Consider the following 16,467-nt stretch of genomic DNA (forward strand, 5'->3'; position numbering starts at 1 on the left):
AAATCAAATGGACAGCTTATCAGTATAGAAAAAGTTCCCTCCTGGTTTATTGAATAGGCTGCAAGATTTACTTACTGCAGTTTTCTTCATCTGAATTATCACCACAGTCATTTTGGCTGTCACATCTCCAGTGATCTGGAATACAGTTGTTGTTTTTGCACTGGAATTCATGAGGCCCACAAGTCTTTTTATCTGCAATGAAGATGCCACCATTTGCATCAATGTATTCCATAAAGGCAGAACTTAAAAGATTGCTACTAAAAGGCGTGGGATAATAATATTCCAAGATATATGTCAAATTAAGGAACCCTTACATTGTAAGTGGTACTTATCTACCAAAGACAAAGAACTATTTTACAAGGCAGCCCCATTGCAACTCTATTCTATTGAATTCTATTCCATACACATTCTTATACCACACTTATCAGTAGTGCAGTCAGCAACATGACTACACATGTCACATTTCTCAAGATTATATTGACCCATGGCCAAAGCAACACTAATTATCATACAATAATAAAAATGTTAAGTAGTGTTTTTGTAGCCATACCAGTCCCAAGATATTAGAAAGACAAAGTGGACAAATATCTTTTATTGGACCGTCTTCTGTTGGTGAGAGAGCTCAAAGACTTTTTTCTCTCACCAACAGAAATTTGTCCAATTAAAAATATTACCTCACCCACGATATCTAATAAAAAAGAATTCTCAGCTTTCAGTTTGGATTTTGATAGAGGAAAACGAAGACATTTTTAATTGATAAGTGGCTGTTCTGAAGCTTTTTTGAACTGAAGTAATGTGAGAAGTTGTATTCCTGATAACATTTCAAATAAAAAAATAAAACCATGAGGTATAAACGCCACAGTATCCCACTGTTGCTAATGGTAGAAATTGTGAAATTGTGCAAAATTCAGAAGTGATGTGTATGTTAGCGTGAAGGGGGACTTGGACTCTCTTAGAGCTATTTATACCCATTATATTGATGGGTCATGGACTGTAAGTTGGTACAAATTACACAGAGGAGTAGGATGATGTAAGAAAGTATTTATTAATATGTTGAACAGCACTGGTCCTAGTACAGACCCCTGGGGGACATCACTATTTACCTCTCTCCATTCTCACCATTTATTCCTACCTTTTGTTTTCTATCTTTTAACAGGAGTGCCTGGCAATGCTTTCAGGATCATCTAATGATCCCTAATTTAATTTAATGACAAGCCTTTAGTTATCTTAATCACCCTGCCTCTGTTTATAAAAAAAATTCTCTGCCCCAAAGGCAGAAGCTGGGAGCAGCACATCACTAAGGTTCTGTGTTTGTCACAGAGGTTGTGGAACTCACGGATCATGTGACTTCCTGTGACCTCCGTAACTTCTGCAGCAGCCAGTGCTCAGGTGGCTCTGGGGACAGCCACATCAGCCGTTGCTGGAGTGACTTCGCAGACAGATGCTTGGGTGGCCCTGCAGCCAGCCGCACCAGGCCCCTCTCCCTACAGCTGGTGCCACGGATCGCCCAGGGCTTCCTCACAGCTGCTGGTGCCACAGGTTCCCTCCTCCAGACAGCGCCCCTCCCCCAGATCCAATCAGGTGTATAGAATCGTAGAATATCAGGGTTGGAAGAGACCTCAGGAGGTCATCTAGTCCAATCCCCTGCTCAAAGCAGGACCAACACCAACTAAATCATCCCAGCCTGGGCTTTGTCTAGCTGGGCCTTAAAAACCTTGAAGGATGGAGATTCTACCACCTCCCTAGGTAACCCAATCCAATTCACCACCTTCCTAGTGAAATAGTGTTTCCTAAGATCCAACCTAGACTTCCCCCACTGCAACCTGAGACCATTGCTTCTTGTTCTGTTATCTGCCACCACTGAGAACTGCCTAGCTCCATCCTCTTTGGAACCCAAGCTTTCAGGTAGTTGAAGGCTGCTATCAAATCCCCTCTCACTCTTCTCTTCTGCAGACTAAATAACCCCATTTCTCTCAGCCTTTCCTCCTAAATCATGTGCCCAGCCCCATAATCATTTTTGTTGCCCTCCGCTGGACTCCCTCCAATTTGTCCACATCCCTTCTGTAGTGGGGGGACCAAAACTGGACACAGTACTCCAGGTGTGGCCTCACCTGTGCCGAATAGAGGGGAATAATCACTTCCCTCCATCTGCTGGCAACGCTCCTACTAATACAGCCCAATATGCCGTTGGCCTTCTTGGCAACAAGGGCACACTGCTGACTCATATCCAGCTTCTCATCCACTGTAATCCCCATCTTTTCGGCAGAACTGCTGCTTAGGCAGTCGGTCCCGAGCCTGTTGTGGTGCATGGGATTCTTCCTTCCTAAGTGCAGGACTCTGCACTTGTCCTTGTTGAACCTCAACAGATTCCTTTTGTCCCAATCCTCCAATTATTCTAGGTCACTCGGACCCAAACCCTACCCTCCAGCATACTGACATCTCCCCACAGCTTAGTGTCATCTGCAAACTTGCTGAGGGTGCAATTTATCCCATCATCCAGATCATTAATAAACATATTGAACTAAACTGGCCCCAGGACCAACCCCTGGGCACTCCGCTTGATACCGGCTGCCAACTATACATCGAGCAGTTGATCACTACCCGTTGAGCCTGACAATCTAGCTAGCTTTCTATCCACCTTATAGTTCATTCATCCAATCCATACTTCTTTAACTTGCTGGCAAGAATACTGTGGGAGATTGTAACAAAAGCTTTGCTAAAGTAAATATATATCATATCCACCGCTTTTCCCATATCCACAGAGCCTGTCACCACATCATAGAAGACAATCAGGTTGGTCAGGCATGATTTGACTTTGATGAATCCATGTTGACTGTTTTTGATCACCTTCCTCTCCTCCAAGTGCTTCAGAATGGATTCCTTTAGGACCTGGTTCATAATTTTGCCGGGACTGAAGTAAGGCTGACAGGTCTGTAGTTTCCTGGGTTCTTTTTCTTTCCCTTTTAAAATATGGGCACTATATTTTCCTTTTTCCAATTGTCCAGGACCTCCCCTCAGTCGCCACGAATTTTCAGACATAATGGCAAATGGCTCTGCAATCACATCAGCCAACTCCCTCAGCACCCTTGGATGCATTAGATCTGGACCCATGGAATTGTGCATGTCCCACTTTTCTAAATAGTCCTTAACCTGTTCTTTCACCACTGAGGTGAAATTTCCTCTCCATACTGTGTTGCCCAGTGCAGCATTATGGATATTTACGATACTCACGTGCCGTAATTTTTTATTTCTTGCCTGTGACCTGTCCATGACTTTTACTAAAAATACTCATGGTTAAATCATAGCCTTACTCATCGCATATCACACTCAAGCTGTGTTGCAGTTAAGAGCTCCGTCTAGGGTAGGGTATGTACTGTGAACAGACCTCAAGTATGAAACCTGGGGGGATGGGAGGGGCTAGAGCCCTCCCCCACATGGGACCCCTGACTAAACTATAGGCATATTTATGCAACAGAGTACAAAGTGATATATTGGGCAATGGGTGTGTTTACACTTATAATGCTACAATTAATTGGAGCTATACCCACAAATCTAGTGAAAAACATAGCGTTTTCCCACACTTTTGATTTAATTACTCACTGCATCAGAGACAGGATGTTTGCAGTATATAAAACCCAAATGAAATTAGTTTTCTTCAGTCAGCACGTAGGATTTTGAAACAAGCATTTACACTTACAACATCTGATTATGGATAAAGCCTTTTGCGGACGCATGAGCAGTTCTGAACAGCAGCAGCACTTTTCCCATAGGATGCAGCTATTTTTGTGTTTCATTTGCATTTTGATTTTTTTCTGTTGTACTTTATTCTTTCAGGTTCAAGGGAGATAGGGGGAAATGATAGAGAGCCTTGCAAAGTAAAAAAAAATTACCAGTGGCATATTTTCTTTGCATAAAAGTACATCTCTAATAAGTTTGTTTTATAAAAGCCACAATGACATTTTTAAAATTACATGTCAGTGCAACGGAATTCAGAGACTGCATTTGATGTGCCCCAAACAGCTGTTTGCCGTGCTTGTGCTTCAAGCCCGGCTTTGTGCAAACCTAGGAGTTAGAATGAGATATCAAAATAATTTTTGAATGTGCTTTACCATGAGTATGTATCCTGGTCTCTCATCGTCTTTACCTTTAAAAATCTTCACCACCTTGACAGGCCCTACCTAGCTGATCCAGTAACTTATTGCTGCAGTGCTCACTCCTGCCTTTGCTCCAATATTCCCAGCCATTTCTACCCACTAGTTCACTTCACCACTTTCTCCCATGCTGCTTCTTGCACATGGGAAAACTCACTGATAAAATCCATATACCCATTAGTTTACTTTTTCAAACCTCTCTTTAAGACTCCCTCTGCCACGATTTGTACAAAATCCTTGACGATGATCATGATGAATTATGACGACATTTTATACACACACAGGCTCCAACTTGTCCTCAAATAACCGCCCCCGCCCCCACCCCCACGAAACATGTAACTAACAAAACTGTGGCAACTACTGATTCTCATCTTTCTTTTTTTCTTTCTTTCTGTTTAAACAACAATACAAGACAGCCATACAAAAAGCTGTAGGTACCCCGAAGAATATTACAATTAAAATAATGACCATCCAACAGCAAAAAATTATATAATTCATTTATCAGGACACTAAATCTAAGCAGCAACGCAGGTCCTTTAAGTTCCACAACCCCAGAAACAAACCTTCTGCTTTCACAAAAGACCATGAATAATAAATAGCTTTTAGAGAGTACATGATCCATTCCCACTCTCCACTATTAGTCTGTCTGTGTCTTTTAGATCAGTGGTTCTCAGCCAGGGGTATGCATACCCCTGGGGGTACCCAGAGGTCTTCCAGGGAGTATTTCAAGTCATCTAGATATTTGCCTAGTTTTAAAACAGACTACATACAAATTACTAACTAATTCAGTACAAACTAAAATTTCATACAGACAATGATTTGTTTATACTGCTCTATATACTATACACTGAAATGTAAGCACAATATTTATATTCCAGTTGATTTAATCATATGGTAAAAATGAGAAAGTAAGCAATCTTCAGTAACAGCGTGCTGTGACACTTTTGTATTTTTATGTCTGATTTTGTAAGCAAGTAGTTTTTAAGTGAGATGAAACTTGGGGTGCACAAGATAAATCAGACTCCTGAAAGGGGTACAGTAGTCTGAAAAGGCTGAGAGCCATTGTTTTAGACTGTAAACTCTCTGTGGCAGGGATCATCTCTATCTGTGTTTGTAGGATGCTCAACAGAATGGGGCTTCAATCGCAGCTGGGACTTCTGGGTACTATGGTAACATATATAGTTAATACTACAATACTAACATTACTGATACTAATAAAAGTTGAGTAGCTAGGATCCCAATTCAGCAAAGCACTTCAGAATGTGTGTAATATTAAGCATTTGTCTAAGTGCTTGGCTGAATTGAGGCCTAAATCACTATTGATACTTGGGTCCAGATTTTTAAAGGTATTTAGGCTCTATAATGGAGCTAACTCACCAGACAATGTGTCCACACATGGTTGGGTATGGTGTTGCAGCAATTCTGCCTCAGTTTCCACACCAGACAGCTGCTTGGCTCTGTAACAGTCAGCTTCTCACAACTCCAGTCAGGTTGTTCATAATTTCACCCTTTCTGAGGCAATAAAGAGTCCCACCGATAAAAATTCCTTTGGCCCTGTATCGGGTTGTCAGTCTCAGCCCTGACCTGGGCTCTATAGTCCTTGCCCTCCTCTTCCTCAAGGATGCTTTCCTATCCCCCTTTCTGTGGGAGATAGGGGAACTCCGGCCTGTGCTTTTCTCTGGTTCCAGCCCAGCGTCGTTGTGTTTAGATAGCTAAGACCTCTCCTTTCAAGCCCTTGCTACTTCTATCCACTGGTGCCTTTCTCAGGACTGTGTCTTCCAGTCCTCTCTCTTGGGAAGTCTGCCTCCACGTATGGCTTCCTTGCAGTATGCTGCTGAGGAGCTTCTTCTTGGCAGTTCCCAGACTCTCTAGCCGCTTTCTAGAATCCATTCACCCCAGCTGTCCTCTCTTTTCAAGGCCAATTCCAGGGTATAAGCTACCTATTGCAGCTCTTCTCTCTTCAGTCCTCACCTATTCTTCTTCTTCCTCCTCCTGGATTTTGTGGTGCAGCAGATTCACTTCCTGAATCTATGATCACCATTCACTGGACTTCATAAATGGGTTATGACTTAAAGTCTGTCACCTCTCCCAGTATTTTAAAGAACTGCAGGATAGCTTTTATAACTGGACCCCATTTTCCTTGTATTCTGAATAGGGGTTCCACTAGCTAGTTTCCACCAGGTATTTTCCTAACTCTTTCTATATCTCCAGCACTTTTTTCTGAACCACTTTGCACTCCACAGCTAAGAACACAAGGATAGTGGAGGTCAAACCACTGTGGAGTGCAAAGTGGCTCAGGAAAAAAGTGCTGGATATAGAGTAAGAGCTAGGAAAATATCTGGTGGAAACTTGCTAGTGGAATGCAAAAACAAAGAACAAGTAGGGAAGTTCCTTAAGACAATGGTGCTAGGAAAGCTAAAAATAGTTGTCAACCTAAAGTCCTTTAAAAATCCACTACCTACTAGCAAAAATAATTTCTTGCCCTTTGCCACTTTAATGGTTTCAACATTTTACTCTTCTAAATAAATTGTAAAACCTTAAATCACAAAATTTAAGGGGAACAATCTGTCCCAAAAATGTGCAATGCTTTAATAGCTAACATTCCTCTGAGTGAAATCTATATTTATATATATTCTTTAACTCAGTGATTCTAAGACCACATTCACTCTTTCATTTACAATATATTTTACTGACCAAGTATTTATCAACTGCAACTGATTAATAACATAGTAAAAGCAGTATGGTTCATAATTAAATCACAATGTTTTAATATCATGTGCCGCAAAGAGCTGCAGGAGAGGTATTAAAGAGCTACTTGCAGCTCACAAGCCTCAGTCTGAGTATCACTGCATTAACTCATTATTATTGAAAATACTTTTACTTTCAGTAGATCCTACTGAAAATATTTTTCTTCTAAAATTAATGTTTTGTCTGTAAGAATGTTAATAAATTGTATTCTGAATTAAGTTTCAGGATCAGTAACCTCTTCTTTCTTCATAATTGCAAAGGGACTTCTCATGTTTATGAAACTTGACATATTCAGGGAAAAATGATGATTTTGTATCAATCTCAGAAGCCAGTCCTTTGGCAGTAATTCCAGAGTCGTTCTACATTTGATTATGTATTATTTGATTTATTCAAAGAAACAAGAATGATGTCAATTTGCAAAAAAGAAAATTTGCATTTATTTGTTCGTTTCATTAATGGCAACTAAAAATTATATCAGATAATCAGAACACTTCTTTTAAAAACACCTTATTTTTGGACAACTTAATCATGTTTCACCAGAAATACGCAACTAAGTATCACATATAGTCCCAACCTAAAAAAAAATTCCCTTGATGTTTTCAACTCTGAATGTCCATTGCATTTCTGAAAATATTTTCATGGCTACTGCAGAAACAATCAGTAAACTTTTCCATCACGGAGTAGATACTAAAAACTACAGTTTGCAGCAATGATCCAAAGATTGAAACATAGTAGATGGACAATTTCACATTGTCAACAAGCAGTAAATTCCAGCTCTGATGTCAAAAAGGAATGAAAGAATCTCTACGATTCCAGGCTAATATTTGCTTTCAATATAAACATTGCTACTCTTCATATTATCACAAGGATCATAAACTTGTCTACCGCCATACTAGATCATCACTCTTGTCTAATCTTTTCAAGCCAGTGGTTTCCAGAGCATCCACTGCTGGGAGAGCTCTTGATGCTAGTGCCAAGAATTTAACTGGCTCTTTAAAAAATATCTATTCAGATCAGCCTTCCTCCAGTGGTCAAGAATCACATTTTTAAAAATCCTGAAATGCCCGAATGGTCACAAATAAGAATGATGCAAAGTGCTAATGACCTCTGCTCCATGGCTAATATTTTATGTAAATCTAATTATAACCACACAATGTGAAAATTGATACTCCATTCTTGTACTATGTACATTTATTGGCAAATAAGAGGTAGAGATTCTAGAGGGTTCATTTCAAAGTCTGATGAGGTTGGGGGCTTTAAAACCAGTGTGTAATATTGTTGCTGTTCTCTCCCTGTGCTTTGTGCCTTGATATTTTCTGTGGATGCTCCACCTCATCCAACAAGTTGGAACTCAGAATTACCAACTTCAAACACTGAGTGTTGAAGTGCCTTGGAGACAGAGAAGTCTTCTAGTGGTGGGATTTTGTAGGTTATGACATAGATAACTTTGGTGGTGAAGCTACCTAACTGAACTTGCCAGGGCAGAAGCTAGATTTCTGCCAGTGTATCTAGCATCTATGCTGAGCCTCACTGCTCAGCCATCTTGGCTGACACAGACTGTTGTTTTGAGGATTTACTGGTTGAGGAACTCCAGGACAACCTCATACTGGATTTAAAGGAGTCTCTATGAGGTGCCTCAATTCTTGGGATGACATCTGAAAGTGAATCTGATATCCCTGCAACTAGTAACTGACTCTAAGGTAGTGCAAGTTCATGTATTACAGTTATTGTTCTGCCTCAAAGACATGGTTTGAAGATACTGAATAGTCTTCCTTACTCCACAGTCAAGAACCAGAGAGTTTGATCCATCTCACACTAGGGGTCTGAGACCCAGTGGATAGTATCGTTAGAGACAGTATAGGTCATTGGGATGGAAAAAGCATAATGCACAACAGGATCCCCTTCCTATGGATTTTCCCTCCACGGACGGCCCTCCCAAACCTCTCTCTACAGGTGGGAAAAACAAGAAAATTTTGCAAATTAGCAAACGTAACAAATTATTCTGTCTACTTTTCTGAGAGGATGCCATATGGTTCAAAATCATTAATGCCACCAGATTTATACTGCTTTAGTGAAATCTCATTTTCCATGTCGCTACTGTTAATTATTATATTGTACTTTCATAATAAAATAGTTGATTCAAAATTATTTTAGCAATTTTCATAACCTACATAACATACATAATAGTATGGATATGCTTTGTACTATTTCAAATAAACTAATTATGATTATAAGATAATGTCTAGGTTTATATACAGTTCGGTATATTACTTCTATTATTTGAGAAACAAGGTGGGTAAGGTAATATCTTTTATTGGACCAGCATCTGTTGGTGAGAGAGACAAGCCTTTGAGCTTATGCTGATATTTTCTTCTTCTTTTCCCAGACCCGAAGAAGAGCTCTGAGTAAACCTGAAAGCTTGTCTCTCTCACCAACAGAGATGGGTCCAATAAAAATATTATCTCACACAGCTTGTGTCTCTGATATCCTGTGACCAACACGGCTACAACACGGCATATTTCTTTTATTTAACACATTCACACAGAACCATATATACAAAATCACAATCAACAAACTACTTAGCTTCAGTATCTTTGATTAGTAGTAATGTGCTATTTTTGCAGCACTTATTTATACTATTTTCCATTCTGAATACATGAAGATTATATAGAGATAAAAAATAAAGGATTAATATATTACTTCAGAGTTCACACCTTCCACTACATTTGTTAGGATAATATATGAAGGTTGTATTGTCTGTAGCTACTTATATCACTCTGTGGCAGACTTACGGTAGAAAGAACCGGAGAGCCCAATGAATTGCTCTTAACTTGAGAATACAGAGGTGTAACTTTTATTTCTGCTGTTATTTAGATACCCCCACCCCCACACACATATACATATACATCTGAAATTGGAGATTTGCTGTGGTTATCAGCATGGGAGGACTGAAAGACTTCTTTCTTTACACTGCTGGAATGGGAAGCTGGGAATGGGCGACAGGGGATGGATCACTTGGTGACCTGTTCTATTCATTGCCTCTGGGGCACCTAGCATTGGCCACGGTTGGAAGACAGGATACTAGGCTAGAGGGACCTTTGGTCTGACGCAGTATGGCTGTTCTTGTGGGACCACCAAATTACAGATAGGAATTCCCTTTCTTGAATGCCCAGAGCCCTTCCATATTGTCTATGCTGGGCCTGAAATTTTCCAGTACTCAGTGTTGCAAATGCCTCATTCATAAAAGATCCAAGGAAGTCATACTCGTTTAGGCTGTAAGCCCCAATAACCATAGAATGAAAACAACAGTTTGTTTAGATGTATAGGTGATCTTATCTTTAAGAATCTGTCATAGATTGCTTTGTCCAGTGTTGATTCTATTATGGCTCCTAAGAATGGAATCCTATGAATGGTGGAACTTTAACTAGCAGTGCCTGCTGAAGTGCTCATGGGCCCCTCCTAGCCCTCTCCTCAGTGTGAGCACTCCCACAGCTAGTTCAAATTCTTCCATCTAAGCTATGCCCAGTTGGAGCATCCCCGGAGTGTAAATACGTGGAGGCCACTCAAAGAAGAATGAAGTATTTTATGTCAGTATGCAAAGACACATCTTAAAGAGACAATATGGGTCTAGTGCAGGGGACCCTTAACATTTTGCATGCTGTGATCTCATGTTGCAATAGAAATGGGTGTCAAGCTATACACCCTATAACTATCCATAAGGACAGAGAGGGTAGTTACAACCCCCTGAAAGCTGTTCATGATCTCCAGGTTGAGGACCCATAATCTCGTGAACTGAGTGAGGATTGGAAACCAGGAATATCTGAATTCTACTTGCAGCCATGAGAATAAGCCATCCAGCCTTGTTTAAATTACTTAGCTTCTGTTTCTCTCGATTTCTCCATCTGTAAAATTGGGACCCTCAGTACAGTATATCTACTTTCCTTATAAGTGACCTGGGAGAATTAGTTAGTTAATGAAGTCATAAAATGTTACTGTTATTGCAGGTGAATTGAAATCCTTTAAAAATAAAGATGTTTGAAATCCAAATCATTAAATTTTATGACAGATTTCAAGTTTATAGATAAATGCATTTAAAAGAAAATACATGAAAAAAATCCTTTCCTCTTTCATTTACTTACCAAAAGTGAGAATTCCTCTTTCACTTACTTATTAAAATCCAAGTTTGTTGTTTGTCCTGCAATGTGTGATGCCATAACTACCATGGAAAGTAGGTAGTGACTTTAGGACCCTGTACTATATTACTATTTTAAAATATATTTTTAACTATTACTGGAAAAACATGAACTCGGGCCTTTGCAGTTAAAAAGTCTTTCAAGTCACCTTTCAGGTACAAATAGCAAACATGTAAAAAAAAATGCTAAAGATTTTACTTTTTGTGCAAAGGGGAGCAATAAACAACAACAAAAGAAATAGTCCCAAAGAAAATAATAAGCTTTTTTCTATTTACTATTGGATTCATAAAAGTCACTACAAAATTCTGCTTTTGGGTTGCTTAACACTGGATGTATACTCAGCTAAGTCTTTGTGAGGCCTGTCTTACGCTGGACTGTTCCATCAGTACTCCTATGATTGCTGATACAAAAATCTGTTTATTTTATACAATGTAACCTAGTTAAACTACTCAGATGTTTATCGCAGTTATTAGGTTTTTTTATTTACCAGCATTTAGTTTAATACAATAGGCAAAAAATATGTAGAAGAAATTCATAGGCACTGGGTAATTCTGCAATAAGAATTAAAAAGAGAAGCCACTAGTGTTTCAGGGGAGTCATTTGTTTTATAACTGCTGTCCATAAAGCAGATGCTTCAAGAGATTTCACAGGTAAAATAAAGCTATTCTATCAGATGATTACTTTGAAATAATGACACAGGACATATTCAAGATCATTGCAACTTCCCCATTACAATTTATGGTAAGAGAATAAAAATAAATTTAAAAAATTGGGAAAAGTCTTCTTGAGCAAGAAAGTTATAAAGATACTGGTGTTAGAAATATGAGATTTTAATAAAGCAATGTCACTACTTTTAAACAAAAAGCTTCTGACTGCACTCCTTTGTTTGACTGTTGTCAGACTCACCACAGTTTGCTTCATCTGATCCATCAGCACAGTCCGGGTCCTCATCACATACCCACAGTTTAGAAATACAGTGTTTTGTAGTTTTACACTGGAAATGGTCTGGAGAACAGCTGTTTTCCGCTTTAAAGAAAGGGAGTTATTTTTAAAGCTAAATATTTTTGCCAAGACTCAAAACATTTTTTGTTAAATAAATAACCCCAAATGTTAAAAACAGGCTCTCCATGAGTTCTATAGTGTTTTTCAGTGATATCTCCAAGAAAATAGCAATCTGTTTTAATGCATTCTATTGTTATTTAATCCATTTGATTATTAACATTGTCCAAATGAATTTAGAGAGTCACAATATTTATGGTAGTGTTCCATTGATTACAAACAAGAACATTTTCAACATTAGTTAAATTCGATAGACCAAATGCTAACAATATTCTGGTTAAAAGGCCCATCACTCTCTTCTGGGCACTACCTTCAACAGTGCGAGCAATGCACTGTGGGTAAAGAGACTTTGAGAGGAAAATTGGCAAAGAGGAAGTGAAAGATGGACATCTGATGACTGAAACAAAGGGGAAGGAGCAAGCTTCACCATCCTGGTTGCCATCCTCACCATATCCTGGAACCAAGAGATCCATTGTAAAATCATTGGGCTTTTGTCATCTTGTTTCCAAGACATGTCCTGACTGGACCAGGCCAAAGAACCGGCCCAGATGACATCTCCACCTTCACTGGTTCCAGCTATATCCCAGCCACTACATGGGATATGAGACTTTGTCATGTTCCCTTCCTCTCCCTTTTCATTCTTTTCAATCCCCTACCTTATTTCTTCTCTTTCCTATCCCTTTCCTTTTTCCTTTTGTCTAATAAGAATCTGGTTAAGCTGGCCAAGTCTACATGTTTTGCAACACAAACCCTGTGACCAGAAAGAGACAGCTATATGCAATATCATGGTACAATTTTGCCAGGTCTTGGAGTGGTGATAAGACCGTGTTCTGTGGCTGAGTTTTGCAGCAGCAAGGTTACAAGTTAAAACCAGTGACAGCTGCAGTTTCTATTTTTGCTGTTCTTTCCCCTTTTGTATATTATTTGTTGTGTTTTGCCTTCTAGAAAATGGGATCAGATTTTAAACAACAGCAACAGCAGTTGCAACCCAACCGAACTAACTTCTCTTTTCCTCCAAAGGACAGTAATTACCATCTTAATACCAACTAAGAGACTGTCTTAGGAAGGGTTTTTTTTCCTTCTAAAGACTCTCTGCAACTAAAGGGAAAGGGAACAAGGGATGCTGTTAAAATGCAAGCCTTATTAAATACTTTACATTTCAAATGCTTTAATGGCTTTTCCCTTTTTAATAAAATGTAATATTTTTCAGTATATGTTTCCCATGGTACTAAGCAGGCTGAGGTTTGCATTGCAAATCCCAACAATGTTTAAAACTGTTTAATGTTGGACAGATTCTGGCTCATGTTAATACCTTTGACTCTTTGGGCCCCTTTATTAAATCTAAATGTACAGGGAGTCCTCGGATTTACGATTCCCAATGCCACTTACTACACTTTTCAATGGACTGCTCATTTAGCCCTTACGATGCTTGTTTCGCCCTTAGGATGCTCGATTTGCATAAAGTTCTCTTGAAATCATTTCCTGGTTGCGTTATACAGTACTGGTATGGACCTGGAAGGGGTCCCTTCTGATTGGCTTCGAGGCAGCAGGGTAGTTTGTTGTTGGGTAGGGTTGCTGCTTGTTTTTGATTGGCTCCCAGCCCCAGGCTCAGCCAATCAGAAATCTTGAACAGTGATTGGCTGAGGCTCAGCATGTGTGCCATTCTCCCTGGCTTTCTGAGCCTGTGTTGCTGGCATTCTGAGCAGCATATGTGAGTTTATATGTTTATCTGAATGCTCTTTACAAAATACAATAAATACATTAAAAGAAAAGGAGTACTTGTGGCACCTCAGAGACTAACCAATTTATTTGAGCATAAGCTTTCCTGAGCTACAGCTCACTTCATCGGATGCATAAAAGTGGAAAATGCAGTGAGGATGTTTTTATACACACAGACCATGAAAAAATGGGTGTTTATCACTTCAAAAGGTTTTCTCTTCCCCCACCCCACTCTCCAGCTGGCAATAGCTTATCCAAAGTGATCACTCTCCTTACAATGACAGGTTTCAGAGTAACAGCCGTGTTAGTCTGTATTCGCAAAAAGAAAAGGAGTACTTGTGGCACCTTAGAGACTAACCAATTTATTTGAGCATGAGCTTTCGTGAGCTACAGCTCACTTCATCGGATGCATGCCGTGGAAACTGTAGCAGACTTTATATATACACAGAGAATATGAAAAAATACCTCCTCCCACCCCACAGTCCAGCTGGTAATAGCTTATCTAAAGTGATCATCAGGTGGGCCATTTCCAGCACAAATCCAGGTTTTCTCACCCTCCACCCCCCCACACAAATTCACTCTCCTGCTGGTGATAGCCCATCCAAAGTGACAACTCTTTACACAATGTGCATGATAATAAAGTTGGGCCATTTCCTGCACAAATCCAGGTTCTCTCACCCCCCTCCCAAAAACCACACACACAAACTCACTATCCTGCTGGTAATAGCTCATCCAAAGTGACCATTCTCCCTACAATGTGCATAATTAAGGTGGGCCATTTCCAGCACAAATCCAGGTTTTCTCACATCCCCCCCCCACCCCCATACACACACAAACTCACTCTCCTGCTGGTAATAGCTCTCCAAGTTTAAATCCAAGTTAAACCAGAACATCGGGGGGGGGGGGGGGTTGGAAAAAACAAGAGGAAATAGGCTACCTTGCATAATGACTTAGCCACTCCCAGTCTCTATTTAAGCCTAAATTAATAGTATCCAATTTGCAAATGAATTCCAATTCAGCAGTTTCTCGCTGGAGTCTGGATTTGAAGTTTTTTTGTTTTAAGATAGCGACCTTCATGTCTGTGATTGCGTGACAAGAGAGATTGAAGTGTTCTCCGACTGGTTTATGAATGTTATAATTCTTGACATCTGATTTGTGTCCATTTATTCTTTTACGTAGAGACTGTCCAGTTTGACCAATGTACATGGCAGAGGGGCATTGCTGGCACATGATGGCATATATCACATTGGTGGATGTGCAGGTATATGAGCCTCTGATAGTGTGGCTGATGTTATTAGGCCCTGTGATGGTGTCCCCTGAATAGATATGTGGGCACAATTGGCAACGGGCTTTGTTGCAAGGATAAGTTCCTGGGTTAGTGGTTCTGTTGTGTGGTATGTGGTTGTTGGTGAGTATTTGCTTCAGGTTGCGGGGCTGTCTGTAGGCAAGGACTGGCCTGTCTCCCAAGATTTGTGAGAGTGTTGGGTCATCCTTTAGGATAGGTTGTAGATCCTTAATAATGCGTTGGAGGGGTTTTAGTTGGGGGCTGAAGGTGACGGCTAGTGGTGTTCTATTATTTTCTTTGTTAGGCCTGTCCTGTAGTAGGTAACTTCTGGGAACTCTTCTGGCTCTATCAATCTGTTTCTTTACTTCTGCAGGTGGGTATTGTAGTTGTAAGAAAGCTTGACAGAGATCTTGTAGGTGTTTGTCTCTGTCTGAGGGGTTGGCGCAAATGCGGTTGTATCGCAGAGCTTGGCTGTAGACGATGGATCGTGTGGTGTGGTCAGGGTGAAAGCTGGAGGCATGCAGGTAGGAATAGCGGCCAGTAGGTTTCCGGTATAGGGTGGTGTTTATGTGACCATTGTTTATTAGCACTGTAGTGTCCAGGAAGTGGATCTCTTGTGTGGACTGGACCAGGCTGAGGTTGGTGGTGGGATGGAAATTGTTGAAATCATGGTGGAATTCCTCAAGGGCTTCTTTTCCATGGGTCCAGATGATGAAGATGTCATCAATATAGCGCAAGTAGAGTAGGGGCTTTAGGGGACGAGAGCTGAGGAAGCGTTGTTCTAAATCAGCCATAAATGGCATGTAACCTATTTCCCCTTGTTTTTTCCTACCCCCTTCCCTCCCCGCTGTTCCTCAGACATTCTTGTTAAACCCTCAATTTGAGCTGGAAATGGCCCACCTTGATTATCATACACATTGTAAGGAGAGTGATCACTTTAGATAAGCTATTGCCACCAGGAGAATGGGGTGGGGGGAGAAAATCTTTTGAAGTGATAAACACCCATTTTTTCATGGTCTGTGTGTATAAAAACATCCTCACTGCATTTTCCACTTTTATGCATCTGATGAAGTGAGCTGTAGCTCACAAAAGCTTATGCTCAAATAAATTGGTTAGTCTCTAAGGTGCCACAAGTACTCCTTTTCTTTTTGCGAATACAGACTAACACGGCTGCTACTCTGAAACCAATAAATACATTGATGTTGCAACATTAGTCATCTATAATTCATACAGTACAAAAGTCTGGGTTATTGTGGTGAAAATAGTGTATCAAGCCTTAGTTCAGGAACCAAGCTCCCCTTCATACCATTGA

The 16,467-nt window shown here is 40.1% G+C and overlaps 1 protein-coding gene across 8 annotated transcripts in view; it reads right to left on the reverse strand.

The window, feature by feature from the left end:
• The window catches only part of LRP1B (LDL receptor related protein 1B), a 1,329,376-nt gene that overhangs the window by 174,067 nt on the left and 1,138,842 nt on the right, over nucleotides 1-16,467 (reverse strand). For all 8 annotated transcript variants that reach the window (XM_078847919.1, XM_078847920.1, XM_078847917.1 and 5 more), the window contains 2 exons: nucleotides 11,999-12,118; nucleotides 76-192 (listed from right to left, as the gene is read on the reverse strand). In XM_078847919.1, coding sequence (XP_078704045.1) covers nucleotides 76-192; nucleotides 11,999-12,118 — 237 coding nt within the window. The remainder of the gene's footprint in view (nucleotides 1-75; nucleotides 193-11,998; nucleotides 12,119-16,467) is intronic.

Source organism: Lepidochelys kempii, chromosome 11 (assembly GCF_965140285.1).
Source record: "Lepidochelys kempii isolate rLepKem1 chromosome 11, rLepKem1.hap1, whole genome shotgun sequence".
Classification (NCBI taxonomy): Eukaryota; Metazoa; Chordata; order Testudines; family Cheloniidae; genus Lepidochelys; species Lepidochelys kempii.